The following is a 15,934-nucleotide window of genomic DNA, read 5'->3' as shown; positions in this document are numbered from 1 at the left end:
GGTCAGTTTTATCTGCTTTATCTGCAGTTGGTGTTCCATTGACATTGCTGTGATTAGATTGGGAAGCATCAGGGTTTGTTCTGAAGGTTTTTAAGATTAACTGGCTGTTCAGCTGCTTTCTTTTTCTCTGTTTTTCATGTACAACCATTACAGTAAGCTGCTAGCTTGTAATTTCAAGACACACGGTATGTGGTGTGAACGCTGTGTTCCGAGTTTTTGATATGATTAGACCGGCCACATGATGAAATGCTGCTTTTTGTCTTTCTTTGATTTGTGGTTTCCTTGCTAGTTTGAATGTAATTTTGCAGCCCTCTTGGAGACAACATGGAATCTACGAGTTGAAGGTTTTTGTTGTTTTGTTTTTGAGACAGGATCTCACCACACAACCCAGACTGGTTTCATTGTTTAGCCCCAGTTGCTCCCAAACCCTCAGGAACCCTTCCTCGTCAGCCTCCTGAGGGCCAGGGGTATACAGGCATGCAACACAACGCTCACCTTGCACGTAGTCAATCATCACTTCCCATCTAGGCAATAATAGTGGTATTGGCATTAGTTTAAATATTTCAAAAACCTTAACAGAAATTGTGCATTTATCCATAGAAAGGTTGCTAAGGGTAACTGAATCTTCCCATCTCCATCCACGTATATTTTGAGGATAACTCAGTCTTTCTATCTCTATCCACATATATTTTTCTCTGGGTTGAGTGCAGTTTGTTAGCATTTGCCATTTAAATTAATCAATCACCTTTCAAGTGTTGTTTGAAAAGGGAGAATGAATTTTGACTTTACATAGCAGTATGGTAGGAAAATGATTAAAACACGGGGTATATATGCGAGCTATAATAATTAAAACACGGGGTATATATGCGAGCTATAATAATTAAAACACGGGGTATATATGCAAGCTATAATAATTAAAACTGTCCTCGGGGAAAACTCGACATAGCCTTCCAGACATGGATTCACCGCACAGCTTCTAGGCAAGCATCAGAAAGTGTGAACACAGGCAAGCATCCACTGGGTGGGAAACTGGTGGGAACTGGTCTTTGATGAGTGTCTGGTTATCTTCTCTCTGGGACTTTATGCCTGAAATGCCTGGTCCACATCCATAAAAGTGCATGCAAGCTTTCAAGGGACACTGCTTTCTAATGGGCTATAAGTTCTCAGCCCTGGAGATTGTCTGTGAAGGTTTTCATCTCGGCTCCTCTGTCTGTCATGTTGTGAGAAGTCCTGGCCTTCCTGCTGGTTCAAAGGCACTGTTTCATGCCCTCTGCACACTGGGGCCTCAAGGTAGGTTGACTTAAGACAACTTATGTTCTCCACATTCTTAATGGTGATGAAATGCTTTGTGTAAAGTAAAACAGGAACAAGAAAACAAGCATGCACCAAACTCCTGGAATCCTCTTGTGATATGTTCTTATCCAGTGGTAAACTTTAAGGGAGAAGCATCAGAAACGAAGTCAGGATGATGTAACAGTACTCTCTGATGCTGATGTGGCATTTATTATGTCCCAGGAACCCTTTCAGGTTCTGATGATGCTATGGTGACCCAGCCCGCTGCGTGGAGGGGAAACAGGCACAATACCACTCACAGGTAGCAATGAAAGTGACAGCCAGTAGATGGCGGACTTTGCTCTTGAATTTCACACATCTGGTGCTTTGAATCAGGGCAATGCTGTTGAATGCAAGACACATCACTAAGGGTGTTTTTGGATGAATTTGGCAGGTTTTCACACTTCCAATCTCTTGCCTGCTAGTTTGGATTTTTTTTGATTCTTTTTCTCTACCGCTCACCCAGCCAGAGAATATATTTAAGACACGCTACAGAGATAGGATAACATCTTGTATGATCAGGTTCATTCCTGAATCACAAAGAGCCTCCTCTTTTTTTCTAGAACATTTAGTTCTCTCTGAATATTTGTTTAATATCTTTATTCACGGTTAGACTGTTAGCTATTAACAATTCTTTTAAATTATTAATTAGCTAATTCATTTTATGTGTAGTAGTGTTTTGTTTGCATGTATGTATGTACATCATGTCCATGCCTGGTGCCCATTGAGGTCTGAAGAAAGCACCAGATTCTCTGGAACTGGAGTGAGGGATGGTTGTAAGCCATCACTGTTGGTGGAGTTTTCCTGTCCCCACTGCTCGCTCCCAAAGAAATGCACAAAGAAATGGGTCAATAGCCCAGGCTCATCGCTAGCTAACATTTTAGGTTGCTAGCTAGCTACATTTTAAATGGACCCATTTCTATTCATCTCCGTGCTGCCCCGAGGCTTGTTTACCTCATTATGAACTTCATCTTGTTTCTTCCCCATCTGGCTCTCCACTAACTCTGACTCCTCCCCTCTTTCTTCCCAGCCTTCCCTGTGTCTGACTGTCTGTCTTAGCTACCGGCAAGTCAGCTTTTCACTAAACCAACCTGAGTAGCAAATCTTCACAGTGTACAACATTCACAGCATTCACCATATGGGTGCTGGGAATCAATCCTAGGTCTCCTGGAAGAGCAACCAGTGCCCTTAACTACCGAATCTACTTCCCAGTTCTCGGCAGAGTGCCTTGTTGGTGTTCAGCCAAGAGTTCTCAAAAAAAAAAAAAAATCCCTCTAGTTTAGGCAAAAGTGGTTGTCTGCATGAGCTTATCTAACTTCCCAGAGAGATGGTTTCCAACCTAAACTGGGACGACCTCTGTAATAAAATGTGGGAGAAGGTGTCTGTCATTTCTTTTAGGCTCTCCTCTTTTCTGTGTTTTCCTGTACTGTGGCAGGGGCCTGCGGTATGTATTTGAATGGCAGACAAGTGATTGACACTGAATTTTGGTACATTCCTGAATCTTGTTGGGTAATATTTTGTCACAGAGTTTTGCATCTAAGTTTATGAAGGATGTTTATCTGTGATTTCTACTTTTTTTATTTAATTGATTTTTGTTATCAAGACAATGCTGCTCTTGTAGAATTAAATTAAGAAATGCTTCCTCTTGTATTTTCAAAAGAAATTCTGTAGAATTTTTCTTTCTTCTTGTTTACACGCACTGTAAGAGAAAGCCTTCTGAATCTGGAGAAGTAGTTTTTAGATTTTTTTTTTAAAAACTCTAAATCTAATTTCTTGAGAGCTTGTAATTAAAGTGACCTCTGTTATCCTAGAAGAGTGTGACAGTTAATAGTATTACCTTGCATTTTTGGAAGTTGGAATAGTTTATCTATACTCTATTACACTATGATCTGGTCAAAATGTGGAAAAGAACCTTTATTATGCTTGGGTAATAGCAACAGGATTTCAAGTATAGCTGTTAATAATAAGAAAAAGAGTAGCATAAGTTTATAAAGCTAAATCATTAAAATTCCTTTGATATTTATAGATTACCCATCATCATTTAAAGTGCATTTTAAGTTACACATGAAGGACACATAATATATACGTATGTGTACTTTATACATAAGTGCATCTGCTATTCATTATGTGTAGCTGTCATCGTGTTACTATAGGATCAGTGTTGAATCTTGGATTTGGAAATGTCCTGCTACAGTTTCCATCCGCATAAACTGGAACATTTCCTTCTTCAGCCCATGGACCTATAATCCAGCTCCTTGTCATGCTGATGGTTTCTCCCTCTTCCTGAGGATATTATACATGGTGACTCTGATCTCCATGCAGGTGTCTTGATTTATAATGGAGTGTGTTCATAGGGTTTTCCATCACCAGTGTTCACAAATAATTCCATTGCTAAAAGGTTGAACGTTTTGATAGAATGGAGAACTTTGCATTGTAGGAAATGAGGCTATCTCTGTCCTTTAGACCCATCACATCCCTGGACCACTGGGTTCCTAATTATGGGCTACCGTTTAAGAATGTTCTCTGTATGGGGTTGGAGAAATGGCTCAGAGGTTAAACAGCACTGACTGCTCTTCCAGAGAACCCTGGTTCAAATTCCAGCACCTACATGGCAGCTCACAAATATCTAACTCCAGGCCGGGTGGTGGTGGCACAAGGCCTTTATTCCCAGCACTTGGGAGGCAGAGACAGGTGGATCTCTGTGAGTTTGAGGATAGCCTGGTCTGCAAGAGCTTGTTCCTGGACAGCTAGGGCTGTTACACAGAGAAACCCCGTGAAAGCAAAGAAACAAATAAACCAAACATCTAGCTCCAAAATCTGACAACCTCACATGGACATACATCCAGGCAGGCACAATACTGATGCACATGAAACAATAAAAATAAAGTTTTTCTTTTAAAAAGAATGTGTACAGTATCCATTTACCTCTTGAAGATCATCTAGAAAAAGACTTTGTTCTGAGCAGTGCTGTTGCTACCTCTACTGTGGTAGAGAGGCTAATCACTTCCTCGGTGCCCAATCTTATAGGAAGATAAACACGATTTCAACGATCACATTACACACCTTTGTAGACTTTTAGGTTTCTGATTTTTATCAATTGAAGTGACACTTGTTGCATATTCTACACCTGATCAACTCTGTTTTGAGAGGCAGGATGGCGCTCTTCTTAGAATCATATCTTATGATGCCATTTGCGCTTTGGTTTCTTTTGCTGGAGACGTATCCTTTCTTCTTCAAGCCTTTTAGCCTCCTTCTGGAATCCTCCCTGTAGTATTCGAGCCTGTTTCTAAAAAGCAACAAGAGAAAACAATGAGTTGTTGCACTGAGTAGATTTTTATGTTCTATGCATTTTCTGTAATCATTTATTTTATTATTTAACTTATTAAAATTTTCTCTACCCTTAATTTTATACATCTTTAACCTGTTTTTATTCATGTGTAAATTTAATATGCAAAAAAATGTTTTTTTTTCACTCTGGCGTTCAACTGTGACCTGAGCTGCCCAGAAAACAGTCACACTGTGTCAATGACCCTACAAGACTGAGTGATTAGAATTGGTGTGATTGTGAGAGCTGATCGTTTTAAGGCTGGAGCCAGATTTTCCCGGGTGATCCTTAGCTGCCCCCATGGCCATTTACTGGCAATCACTTGACCTCCTTGGGACTTTCAGTTAAAATCCTTTCTGGAATGTACGCAGAGACCTCTAGGCTCGCCACCCCAAAGGCTAAGAATATAATCAGAGAACACCAGGAGGCCTGTAGCAAGCTCCCCTATTTTGCCGTAATCTGCCTTCCCACATTGCCGCCAATGCACTTTAAAAGTACCTTGATCTGTGACTTTATTCTGTTGCTATAGCAGCTTCAAAAGCCTTGCCAAGTTGGAACATGGTGTCAGCTCTGCTCCATCACTGACCATGGGTATTTAACTGTGTCCCTGTCAGCAGAGATAGGTGAACCCCGAGGAAGTTAATCCCAGTGCATACCCTGTCCTGTTTCAGCCCCATGTCTTCTGGTCCCTAATTCAAAATGAGTTTAGTGGTGGCCCTTAGAGACGGGCTGCCTTGATAATACCACCCAAAGTTCATCTGCTGCTGTGCCCCAGTCACAGCAATGTTAAGGAAAATGAATTATCCCTCAAAAATGATATCTCATTCCTGCCCAGGCTGGTGGCCCCATGTTCCAGAGCAGAACTCCCCAGACCTAGCAAGAGCAAGTGCCTCTTCTTACCTGCTCTTGCTGCTCAGTGTGGGTGGAAGGGCTCTGCCTCTTGTCCGTGTTATCCTCCTGCAATCTTGTGAGGCTTTCTGGGTTTTCCCAAGTGAGAAGATGCTGAAAAACTTTTGCAGTGGGTGAAGTACTGAGAAACTGAAATCATTTGGCCACGGAAATGAATCAACAATGGTGTAAAAAGTCCAGTGAGCTGTGTTTGGGGGAGGGTTTGTAGGACTCCCAACCAGAACCTTCAATAATTGTTCCAAAGAGATCTTGAAACCCCTTTGTTATTTCAAACCTCGCCACAAGGTGGAGCCCAAGTCTAACATTTGTGAATGGCCAGGAATCCAGTATAAAACCAAACACCTGAGGTGGACTCTGGACAGCCCAGAGATCCAGTATAAACCCAAACACCTGATGTGGATGGCTTCCTCGTGAGTGGTGCTTCCCTCAAGCCTGAATTTGTGGACATCATCAATGCCAAACAATAAGCACTGTCCATGCCCCCTGCCCTCTGCTAGGCCAGGACTAGGTTGCCCAGAAGCTTAGGAACAGCTCCCACCAGTCACATGCTTCTGATGTCATCTGCCCCATCTCCTGTCCTAACCCACGCTGTACCTTCCCGAAACTTTTACATCTCCCTGTAATGGTTGGGACCAGGCCAATCGCTTTACCACCTGATCCAATGATTAGAATGAAACACGCCACCTGTTTCTCCAAGGCTTGGGGAGGAGGGCGGAACGAGCGGAACTGATTCTGTCCCTTCAGGCGAGGCAGGAAAGATTTCACTTTCCTTCCCTTCTCGGTGTACACTAAAGTCGAGATCCTCTCGCCCTAAGAGGCCAGGGCTGTTCCCCTTTCCCACAGTGCCAAAGTCCTAGTATCATGTTTGTGAACCATCTTACATGTAAGAGAAATAAACACCCACCCCACCCCCCAAATAAACAACAACAACAAAAACCCAAACCCTACTGGGAAGAAAATAAAAAAAAAAGGCAACCAACCAAGCAAACCAACAGATAAACAAAACACCCAAAAGCATGCCAAAAGCATTTCTTTGTGATGTGGAGTAATTTTCAGTTTGTGGACTTTTTGGAAAAGCATAGACGAGGAACAAGGATATATATGATCTTTATTGTCTAATTTCTGAAAAGTACAGACTAGCATTCTGTTAGAGGTGAGGGAGTGAGGGGACACCATGTTTTACAGCCTCCTAGCACTCAGTCTCTGGTTCTTAGGCTCAGTGCGGTCAGGTGGCAGAGCCATTTTTCACACAGGTGTCCCAGTTCAATGCTGATGTCTTTTCGTGGATCACGCATCTTGGCGTCTTAACCGAGACTGCCCCATGAGTTCATAGAAATAAAGGTAGAGGAAGACTTTATCAGGCATCAGGTTATGACATCTCAGGAGTCTTGAGGAAGGCACTCTCGACTCCCGAGCCTTGCTATGAACCACCTCACTATGCCGTCTGTGTGTTTACTGAGTGAATAGCTAGGAGAGCGAGATTAATTTCTGATAGCTTCTGTTTCATGTTTGAGTCAGCCATTCCTGTCTACAGCCATGAAGAGATAGGGCTGTCTTGGATGTGGTGGCGATAAAACTTTCAAGCAGACCTCAGTGTGGTGAGAGTGAAAGGCAGGGAGCTTCGAGAGGTGGGGCCGTGCGGTGGCGGGTGATGAGGTTTGGAAGACAGATGAAAACATTCCTGGCAGCTGTGGTCTGTGGCTCTTGTGGGGAGTCTCCCTCAAGAGCGTGATTTCAAAAGAAAGGTTGACTCCTTTCTCCCTGTCTCACCATGTGACATCTCCCTCCGTCACCGTGGAACTTCTTGACATGACGGCATGTGCCTAGTTGTAGTGTAACCAAAATACACGCAGCAGACACTGAACTAACGACTCACACTTGGATTGCTAGCTGCCACTGCTGGCAGCTAAGTGCATCTTCTTTCTCTGTGAAATACTTAGGCTCAGCTATTTTTAATTTTCTCATAACAACACCGAACTGACAGAGGGCAAGCACAGTCCTGCCTCAGTCCCTGAAGCTAGTACCAATGGTGGTATGAAGACGTTAAAGCACTTGTCTCTGTGTTCCTTTTTAATTGCTTCTCAAAGAAGAGGGAATACAGTTAAGCCCCTAAACAGTGCCAAGGTCCCTGATGAACCAACCATCAGCTTAACTTGTCTGCGAACACAGTCCCTCTGGCCCAGTGAACTGGACACCGCACTGTGCCTCCTCCATGTCTAAGGTCCTCAGTAACGTCTGTCCTTCCTCTATCATCTCCCAGTCCCTGCTATTCCTGGGGTCCTCAGGCAGTGTTACTCTAGTGTCCCCAATGGCTCATGTGAGCCAGTCTCTCAGGGAATGGTTTCCCTGGTATTGCCTCAGCCTACACAGGGTTATTCTTAAGAATAACCTTCCCCTTCACTCTTTTCCTCACACTCAAACCGGTCCAACCTGCTACCTTGTTCCACCTACTACCCTACCCCTCAAGTCAGTGAGGATCGTGTTGTCTTTTTGGTTATGCGTCTTCTCCATTTCACACAGCTCAGGTGCAGACTATTTCTTAAATATCATGATTTCATGAACCATTCTAAACATGCCCAGTATGCAGCCAAATTTCCCCTTTCTCTCTATTGAAGGCCGGAACTGAGAGCTGTCTTCTATGATGGTTTGGCTTCACTCCCTTTTTCCTCGCCATTCAGTTCTTCCTGTGGGTTGCATAGTTTTGGATCCCAAGGAGGGCTCTTTATCACAGCTCTAACTTACTTGGATTCCTTTCTTTTCCATCCAGTCAGCTGTAAAAAATGTTAAGTCGAAGCCCCAACTCCTCCTCCTTTCTGTTCTACTTTTCCAAACCAGGGCAAATGAAGCAGATAGCGTCCATCCCTGCCCCTACTCGAAGACCGCCATTACTTTGTCAAGCTCATTTTGTGAAGACAGCTAAAGCTTGGTTGCAGATCTTAGAACTCATAACAAAGAGACACTACTACTACTGCTGAAACTTGCTTACACACCCTTGTCCTGTGTAGTGCTTTCAGTAGGTGTAATATATTTAGTCTGTCTATTTTCAGAGACATCCTACACTCACGGATGGACTCAGTCCACCTAAGAGGCTTGCCACCCCACAGCAGATAGAGGAAGAAGGCTGTCCTGAGATTTCCCTCAAGGTTACTCATACTCTCAGATGACTTGTTCATGTCTCACCCTCTCAGGAAGCATGTAATCACCTCTACAGCAAGAGGCACAGCATCCTATGCTACATTGGTAAAAGGAACCTTTTAGGGATTGTGACATGGCCCAGCCTCAGTTGCCTGCTTCAGCACCCATTGTAGGGAACATGCTGCCAGTCCTTCCCAGCTCATCTTTGGTCCTTTTTATACTTGTACAGGTGACAACTGTGTTCTGTGACTTTTCCTAGGAAGATGTGAACATTTACTCACCTTTGTGTGGTGGTTTGAGAAAAAGTGCCCCCCAAAGAATGTGGCTCCATGGGTTGGAGAGATGGCTCAGAGCACTTTCTGCTCTTCCAGAGGTCCTGAGTTCAATTCTCAGCAACCACACGGTGGCTCACAACCATCTGTAATGAGATCTTGTGCCCTCTTCTGGCCTGCAGGCATACATGGAGGCTGAATACTGTGTACATAATAAATAAATAAATAAATAAATAAATAAACAAATCTTTTTTTTAAAAAAAGAATGTGGCACCATTAGGTATAGCTTTATTAGAGCAGGTGCAGTCTTATTTGAAGAAGTGTGTGTCACTGTGGAGGTGGACTTTGAGGTCTCATATATGCTCAAGCCATGCCCAGTATCTCAGACCACTTCCTGTTGCCTGCAAGCTAAGATACAGAACACTTGGTTATTTCCCCAGTATCATTTCTGCACGCCACGATGTTGCACCACGATGATAATGGACTGAACTTCTGATACTGTAAGCCAGCTTAGAAAAAATTGAATGTTTTCCTTTAGAAGAGTTACCGTGGTCATGGTGTCTCTTCACAGCAATAGCAACTGTAACTAAGATAAAGTGCCCATGACATTTTGAGAAGTGGTCCCATCAAAGTCCGGATGAGTGAACCTGTGAGTGAATGGCTTAAAGGCAATTGCATCACCAAAAGGCCAACCCTGGCATGAGCGATGGCCTTGACTAGGGAACACACATTTAGCTTATCCCCCATTCCATGTCCCAGTGTGACAACAATTTCATGAAGTTTTATATAGTAATAGAAGAAAATAAGTCATATATCAAGACACTTCTCAAATACATTAGTCGAAACCTTAGGTGAGCAGGCTACAACAAGGTGGGGAATCTCTGCTATAGACCTCAAATGCTATCAAGAGGACACTCTTAGATTTGGGGTTGGTGGAAGTCAGAGAGTCTGTTCATATTCCAAAAGGGCTTATCTCACAAGGATATTTCATCACACACAGAAATGGACAATGAATGACTACTTAAAGGGGCCAACTATGCTCTGGCTCTTAACATCCCAGCCTGTCCACAATCACTGCATTTGGGGTGAGTCATTAGCATTTGTAAGCGCGTTCAGCTGGGTTTCTTTTTAGGCTCTTCGGTGTACTAATGATGCATTCTCTCAGGCTGACCCATGCCCCTAATTGTGCTATGTCAGTCATCAGAGCACAAATGGGCAAATGTGCTTAGGCACTTTTCATTCTCGGCTTCGTCAGTCTGTAACTGAAAGGAATAAGCACTAGCTCTCAAGGGTCTTGATATGTCAGTATACATATGACACTATATATAATCAAAAATGCTAATTTTAATATGTTGTTCAACCTCCTTTGATTTTGCTCTGTAGCATGCTAATAAAGCTTTATAACTGTTTCCCATGGACATGCTGTTACAAAAAGAGGGGCCATACCCAAACCTCAATCCATCACTCCCACCCAGCAGAAAGAAGGCAGAATTGAGACCCTGTTCAATTCAATAAGCATTGAAGGAGATAGTGGACCAACACAAATATTAATTCTGCTTCAGCTTCCCCTTTATCAGCTGTGATAGGTGGTGCAATCAGAGGATTGTTGCCCAGCCTTCCTCCCTCTGGTCTTGTCTTTTTGCCTGTAATTTCTTTTGCTAACTTTTGCACAGGAGACAAGAGTTGAAGCATGTTTCCAGAGAAGAAAATAGATGCTTCTGCCCTGCTCTAGTCAAAGAAAAGGCTAGAACTGACAGGCAGACAGAAACTCTGACAAGCAGGAAATGAATGGGATCATCCACCCATCATTCAGTACAAAACTCTTGATACTCAATATTTTGTAAAAGATTAAGAGTAGACTCCAGCTAAACTCAGTCCAGAAACCCCTCCTTCTAACCCCTCACTTCTGTACATTTTTGTTGGGAGCAGTGAGACCCCAGATCCTGAATTTCTTGTAAACAACTTGTTTTCCCCTGATCTGAGTGCCTACAGCTGCTCTGAGCACGAGACCTTCAGGAGTTCCTGGTGGCAGGAGAGTGGTTTCTGGTGGGTTTGGCTGGGGCATGGCTATCTCTATATAATCTGCCCCTGAACACAATAAAGGGGGCATTCTTGGGGCTTTGGTATCAGTGTTAAAAGGTCCATTGGCAAGAGTGGAGTGTTGAACTTTCCTGATATTAGTGTGTAAGATTTGATGTGTGATTTAAGCTTTAGTAATGTTTCTTTTTCATATGTGGGTGCTCATATTAGGGGCATAGATGTTCAGGATTGAGATTTCATCTTGATCAATTGTTCCTGTGATGAGTATAATGTGTCCTTTTCCATCTCTTCTAATTGATTTTAGTTTGAAATCTATTTTGTTAAATATTAGGATAGCTGCATCCACTTGTTCCTTAGGTTCATTTGATTGGAAAACCTTTTCCCACACCTTTATCTGAGGTAATGCCTGTCTTTGAGGTTGCAGTGTGTTTCTTGTACCTTCATAGGGATAGTTTTCTTTAGGTTCGGAAAGGTTTCTTCTTTTTGTATTTTGTTGAATATAGTTTCATGCCTTTGAGTTAGAGTTTTTCTCCTTCTTCTATCCCTATTGTTCTTAGGTTTGGTCTTTTCTTTTTTCTTTTATTTTTATTTATTTATTAAAGATTTCTGTCTCTTCCCCACCGCCGCCTCCCCTTTCCCTCCCCCTCCCCCAATCAAGTCCTCCTCCCTCGTCAGCCCAAAGAGCAATCAGGGTTCTCTGCCCTGTGGGAAGTCCAAGGACCACCCACCTCCATCCAGGCCTAGTAAGGTGAGCATCCAAACTGCCTAGGCTCCCACAAAGCCAATACGTGCAGTAGGATCAAAAACCCATTGCCATTGTTCTTGAGGTCTCAGTAGTCCTCATTGTCTGCTATGTTCAGCGAGAACGGTTTTAACCCAGGCTTTTTCAGACCCAGGCCAGCTGGCCTTGGTGAGTTCCGATAGAACATCCCCATTGTCTCAGTGTGTGGGTGCACTCCTCGCGGTCCTGAGTTCCTTGCTCGTGCTCTCTCTCCTTCTGCGCCTGATTTGGACCTTGAGATTTCAGTCCGGTGCTCCAATGTGGGTCTCTGTCTCTGTCTCTGTCTCCTTTCATCGCCTGATGAAGGTTAATATTCAGGAGGATGCCTATATGTTTTTTTGGGGGGGGGGTTCTCCTTATTTAGCTTCTATAAGAACCCGAATTATAGGCTCAATGTCCTTTATTTATGGGTAGAAACCAAATATGAGTGAGTACATCCCATGTTCCTCTTTTTGGGTCTGGCTTACCTCACTCAGGATAGTGTTTTCTATTTCCATCCATTTGCCTGCAAACTTCAAGAAGTCCTTGTTTTTTACTGCTGAGTAGTACTCTAATATGTATATATTCCATATTTTCTTCATCCATTCTTCAATTGAAGGGCATCTAGGTTGTTTCCAGGTTCTGGCTATTACAAACAATGCTGCTATGAACATAGTAGAGCATATATTTTTGTTGTATGATAAGGCCTCTCTTGGGTATATTCCCAAGAGTGGTATTGCTGGGTCCATGGGTAGGTTGATCCCGAATTTTCTGAGAAACCGCCACACTGCTTTCCAGAGTGGTTGCACAAGTTTGCATTCCCACCAGCAATGGATGAGTGTACCCCTTTCTCCACAACCTCTCCAGCAAAGGTTATCATTGGTGTTTTTGATTTTAGCCATTCTGACAGGTGTAAGATGGTATCTTAAAGTTGTCTTGATTTGCATTTCCCTGATGGCTAAGGAAGTTGAGCATGACCTTAGGTGTCTTTTGGCCATTTGAACTTCTTCTGTTGAGAGATCTCTGTTCAGCTCAGTGCCCCATTTTATAATTGGGTTGATTAGCCTTTTACAGTCTAGTTTCTTGAGTTCTTTATATATTTTGGAGATCAGACCTTTTATTCTTCTGCTTCTTCTAGGTTAGGATAACCAAGTCTTCCTCTTGTGTGACCATTGGCTTCTGTTTTTACCATGTTGCTTTTTAGGTTGTTAGACATACTCCTGAACTGGTCTCTACCCAGCTCTTCCTTCAGCTGATGCTCCAGTATCTTTGCTTCTTGGTCAGATCTTTGCTGTGGCTTTCTGACTCTTTGGGAATTGTTCTTGGTTTGCTCTGTAGTTCAATATCTGTGTCTCTGGGAGCTACCGAGGTCTCTCTTAGCCTGCTCTCTTTGTTTTCTCTTCTGGTTCACTCTCTTTGTCCACTCTGTGGAGTCACAGCTTATGCTTTAGACTTCCTCTATTGGTCCTCTATTTTGGCCCTCCTTGCACTGTAGCAAGCTGTGTTTCAGAGTTCCACTGAGGTTGCAGCAGGTTAGACAAGTTTGGGGGCAGCTAGTAGCTTGCAGAGTCCGGTGGATGGGACTGGCTATTTGGGGCAGCCTCCTGCAAGAAACTCTCCTGCTGGCTGGCTAGAGAAGCCAAGGCAGTTGGGAAAGGGGCCAGGGGTTTTGCCCCACTGTGGTGGTCCTAGAGGGTGGAGTGTCCTGTCATGTGGCTGCTAACTCACCTTCTGGCCCTCTGTGTATTATAGCAAGCTGTTTCTCAGAGTTACATCAAGGTTGTAGGGGGATATGCAAGTTTGGGGGTGGAATGGGGCTAGTAGCTTGCTGGGTCGCACAAGTATGGCTCTTAACATTGAAATATAAGTGCAATAAAATCCACACAAAACTAGTTATTGTCATATTATCATATATGGAATGTTTATTTATACTAATGAAAACATTTATTCTTGTCAACTGGATGAAAAAGTACTGAATGGAGGGCAGGTATTACTCCTGAATTGGAATGAAATGCTTACTATGGACAGGGCTAATAACACAGTCAAACATGAAAAAGGTATGGAGCACTTTCTCATAGAGCTTGCATTAAAATTGACACAAACATTGCCTAGACAAAGAAACATATAATCTTCATCTAACATGCTTAGCCTTTGGGTTCCCACACACCTCATGAGAAGATCTTTGTACAGAGAAGTTTTAATCCCATCAGTGTTAGGTAGAGACTAAGATTATCCTGTCTGTCATTCTTCCAAATGAAACTAAGGATACTATTGGTTTAAGGCATCAAGGAAGGGCATATCCAGAATTACATGTATTAGTGTTGTCTTCATCCATCTGTACCAAATGTTGTCAACTGTTTTCTGGTTGTAGGATTAGAGAGCTTGGTGATAACCTGTGTCAATGCCATCAGCAGTGGGAGTCAGCTCTGCATGGAGAATGCTGTCCTGGCTTTGTCCCAGACAGAGAATGCAGCTGCAGTGCAAAAGGCCATTGCTCACTATGTCCAGCAGATGAGCCAGAAATTGCAGCTGCCCAGAGACTCTCCAGGAGCTGACTGATGTGCACAGGGCCAGTGAGAAAGAAGCCATTCAAGATTTTCATGCAAAATTCCTTCAAAGACATCAATCAAGTGTTCCTAACACAACTAGAGGTAATTTTCCTCTCAAAGTCACCTGGAAGTAGATTTTTGAAGGCAAAATGCTATGCGAAAATGAATTCGGTGCTGGAGGAAGGCAGCTGTTTCTAGATTTTAAAGTAGTTACAGATGCCCTTTTTTAATCACGCTAATAGGAGAAAATGGATTATCAAAGACTCAAAGTTGTAAAATATCTGTCCTTTCCATATAAGCCAGTAACATTCCTCCTTTGTTAAGTACAGAGAAGTAATTAGTGTTTCTGATCAAGCTTCATGCCCAGTGTCAGTTGATTAATTCAATATCCAAACCAAAATTGAAAAAAAAAGCGTAAACTATTAGAGGCAAATGACATTGAATCACATTTATTTCATGTGGAATCTCTGGCCCAGACTGAAAAAAAAAAGCAGTTTATCTCTAAAAGTGTAAATCTCTGCTCTGAATTCTACATTCAAGGAGCAAAATTTATGCCAGTAAAAATCTGACAAACTCAGGCTTCTTTCTCTTCTTAATAATTTCTTTTTGTTCTTATATCAAAGACCAGTTTAGAAAAAAAGCTAGAGGAATTCCTTAAGAAGAATGTGCAAGAATCCTCAGATCACTGCTTAGCACTGCTTAAAGATATTTTCAGCCCACTAGAAGATGATATGAAACAGGGAGTTTATTCTAAACCAGGGGGATATCATCTTTTTATGCAGAAGATACAGGAGTTGAAGAAAAGGTATTATGAAGAACCCAAGAAGGGGATTCAGGTAAGCAAGATTACATGTATGTTCTGGGAAGTTGCTGACCTCTTTAAGACTGCAGAGTGACCACAAGCAGCATGGTGAGAGGGTCTGCATTCCAGGCATATGCTTCTTTAACATTTTATAAGTGAAGGTTGTCACACTGGATATGTTCTGCGTACTCGTCAGAGACAATGCACTCATTTAACACTTGAGTTTACATAGAACGATCACATTAACTACCAGTGTGATTATCACCATGTGTTTCAGCTGGACTCTTTGTCTTGCAAAGGATTCAAAAACAAAACTTATAATTCATCAATGTGAGCTGCAAACTCGCTTTAAAAGACAATCAGGTTTATCATCCTCTTTGTCACAATGGCAATGGGTTTTTGAGCCTACTGTACCTATTGGTCTTGTGGGAGCCTAGGCAGTTTTGTGGATGCTCACCTTACTAGACCTGGATGGAGGTGGGTGGTCCTTGGACTTCCCACAGGGCAGGGAACCCTGATTGCTCTTTGGGCTAACGAGGGAGGGGGACTTGATTTGGGAAGGGGGAGGGAAAGGGGAGGCAGCGGTGGGGAAGAGACAGAAATCTTTAATAAATAAATAAATAAATAAATAAATAAATAAATAAAGAAAGAAAGAAAGAAAGAAAGAAAGAAAGAAAGAAAGAAAGAAAACTGATAAATCAAGGAGCAGGTTTCAGTATGTAGATCCCTTAGGGAGAATCAGTCAGATTTAAAGGAGAAAATCAGAAAGAGACAGCTCCTTAGTATCATAATGTAATATTCGGAGAAACA

General features: G+C 42.6%; 1 protein-coding gene across 1 annotated transcript in view; it reads left to right on the top strand.

Moving 5' to 3' along the window:
* The window catches only part of LOC126512418 (trichohyalin-like), a 78,934-nt gene that overhangs the window by 47,965 nt on the left and 15,035 nt on the right, over window positions 1-15,934 (top strand). Inside the window, 4 exon segments of the mRNA XM_050160201.1 lie at window positions 14,145-14,307; window positions 14,309-14,366; window positions 14,368-14,424; window positions 14,946-15,158. Coding sequence (XP_050016158.1) covers window positions 14,145-14,307; window positions 14,309-14,366; window positions 14,368-14,424; window positions 14,946-15,158 — 491 coding nt within the window.

This window comes from Alexandromys fortis, unplaced genomic scaffold (genome assembly GCF_014885135.2).
Source record: "Alexandromys fortis isolate MF-2015 unplaced genomic scaffold, M_Fortis_MF-2015_v1.1 scaffold_124, whole genome shotgun sequence".
NCBI classification, from domain to species: Eukaryota; Metazoa; Chordata; class Mammalia; order Rodentia; family Cricetidae; genus Alexandromys; species Alexandromys fortis.
The sequence above is the reverse complement of the archived record's forward strand: the minus strand, read 5'-3'. Positions and strand labels throughout refer to the sequence as shown.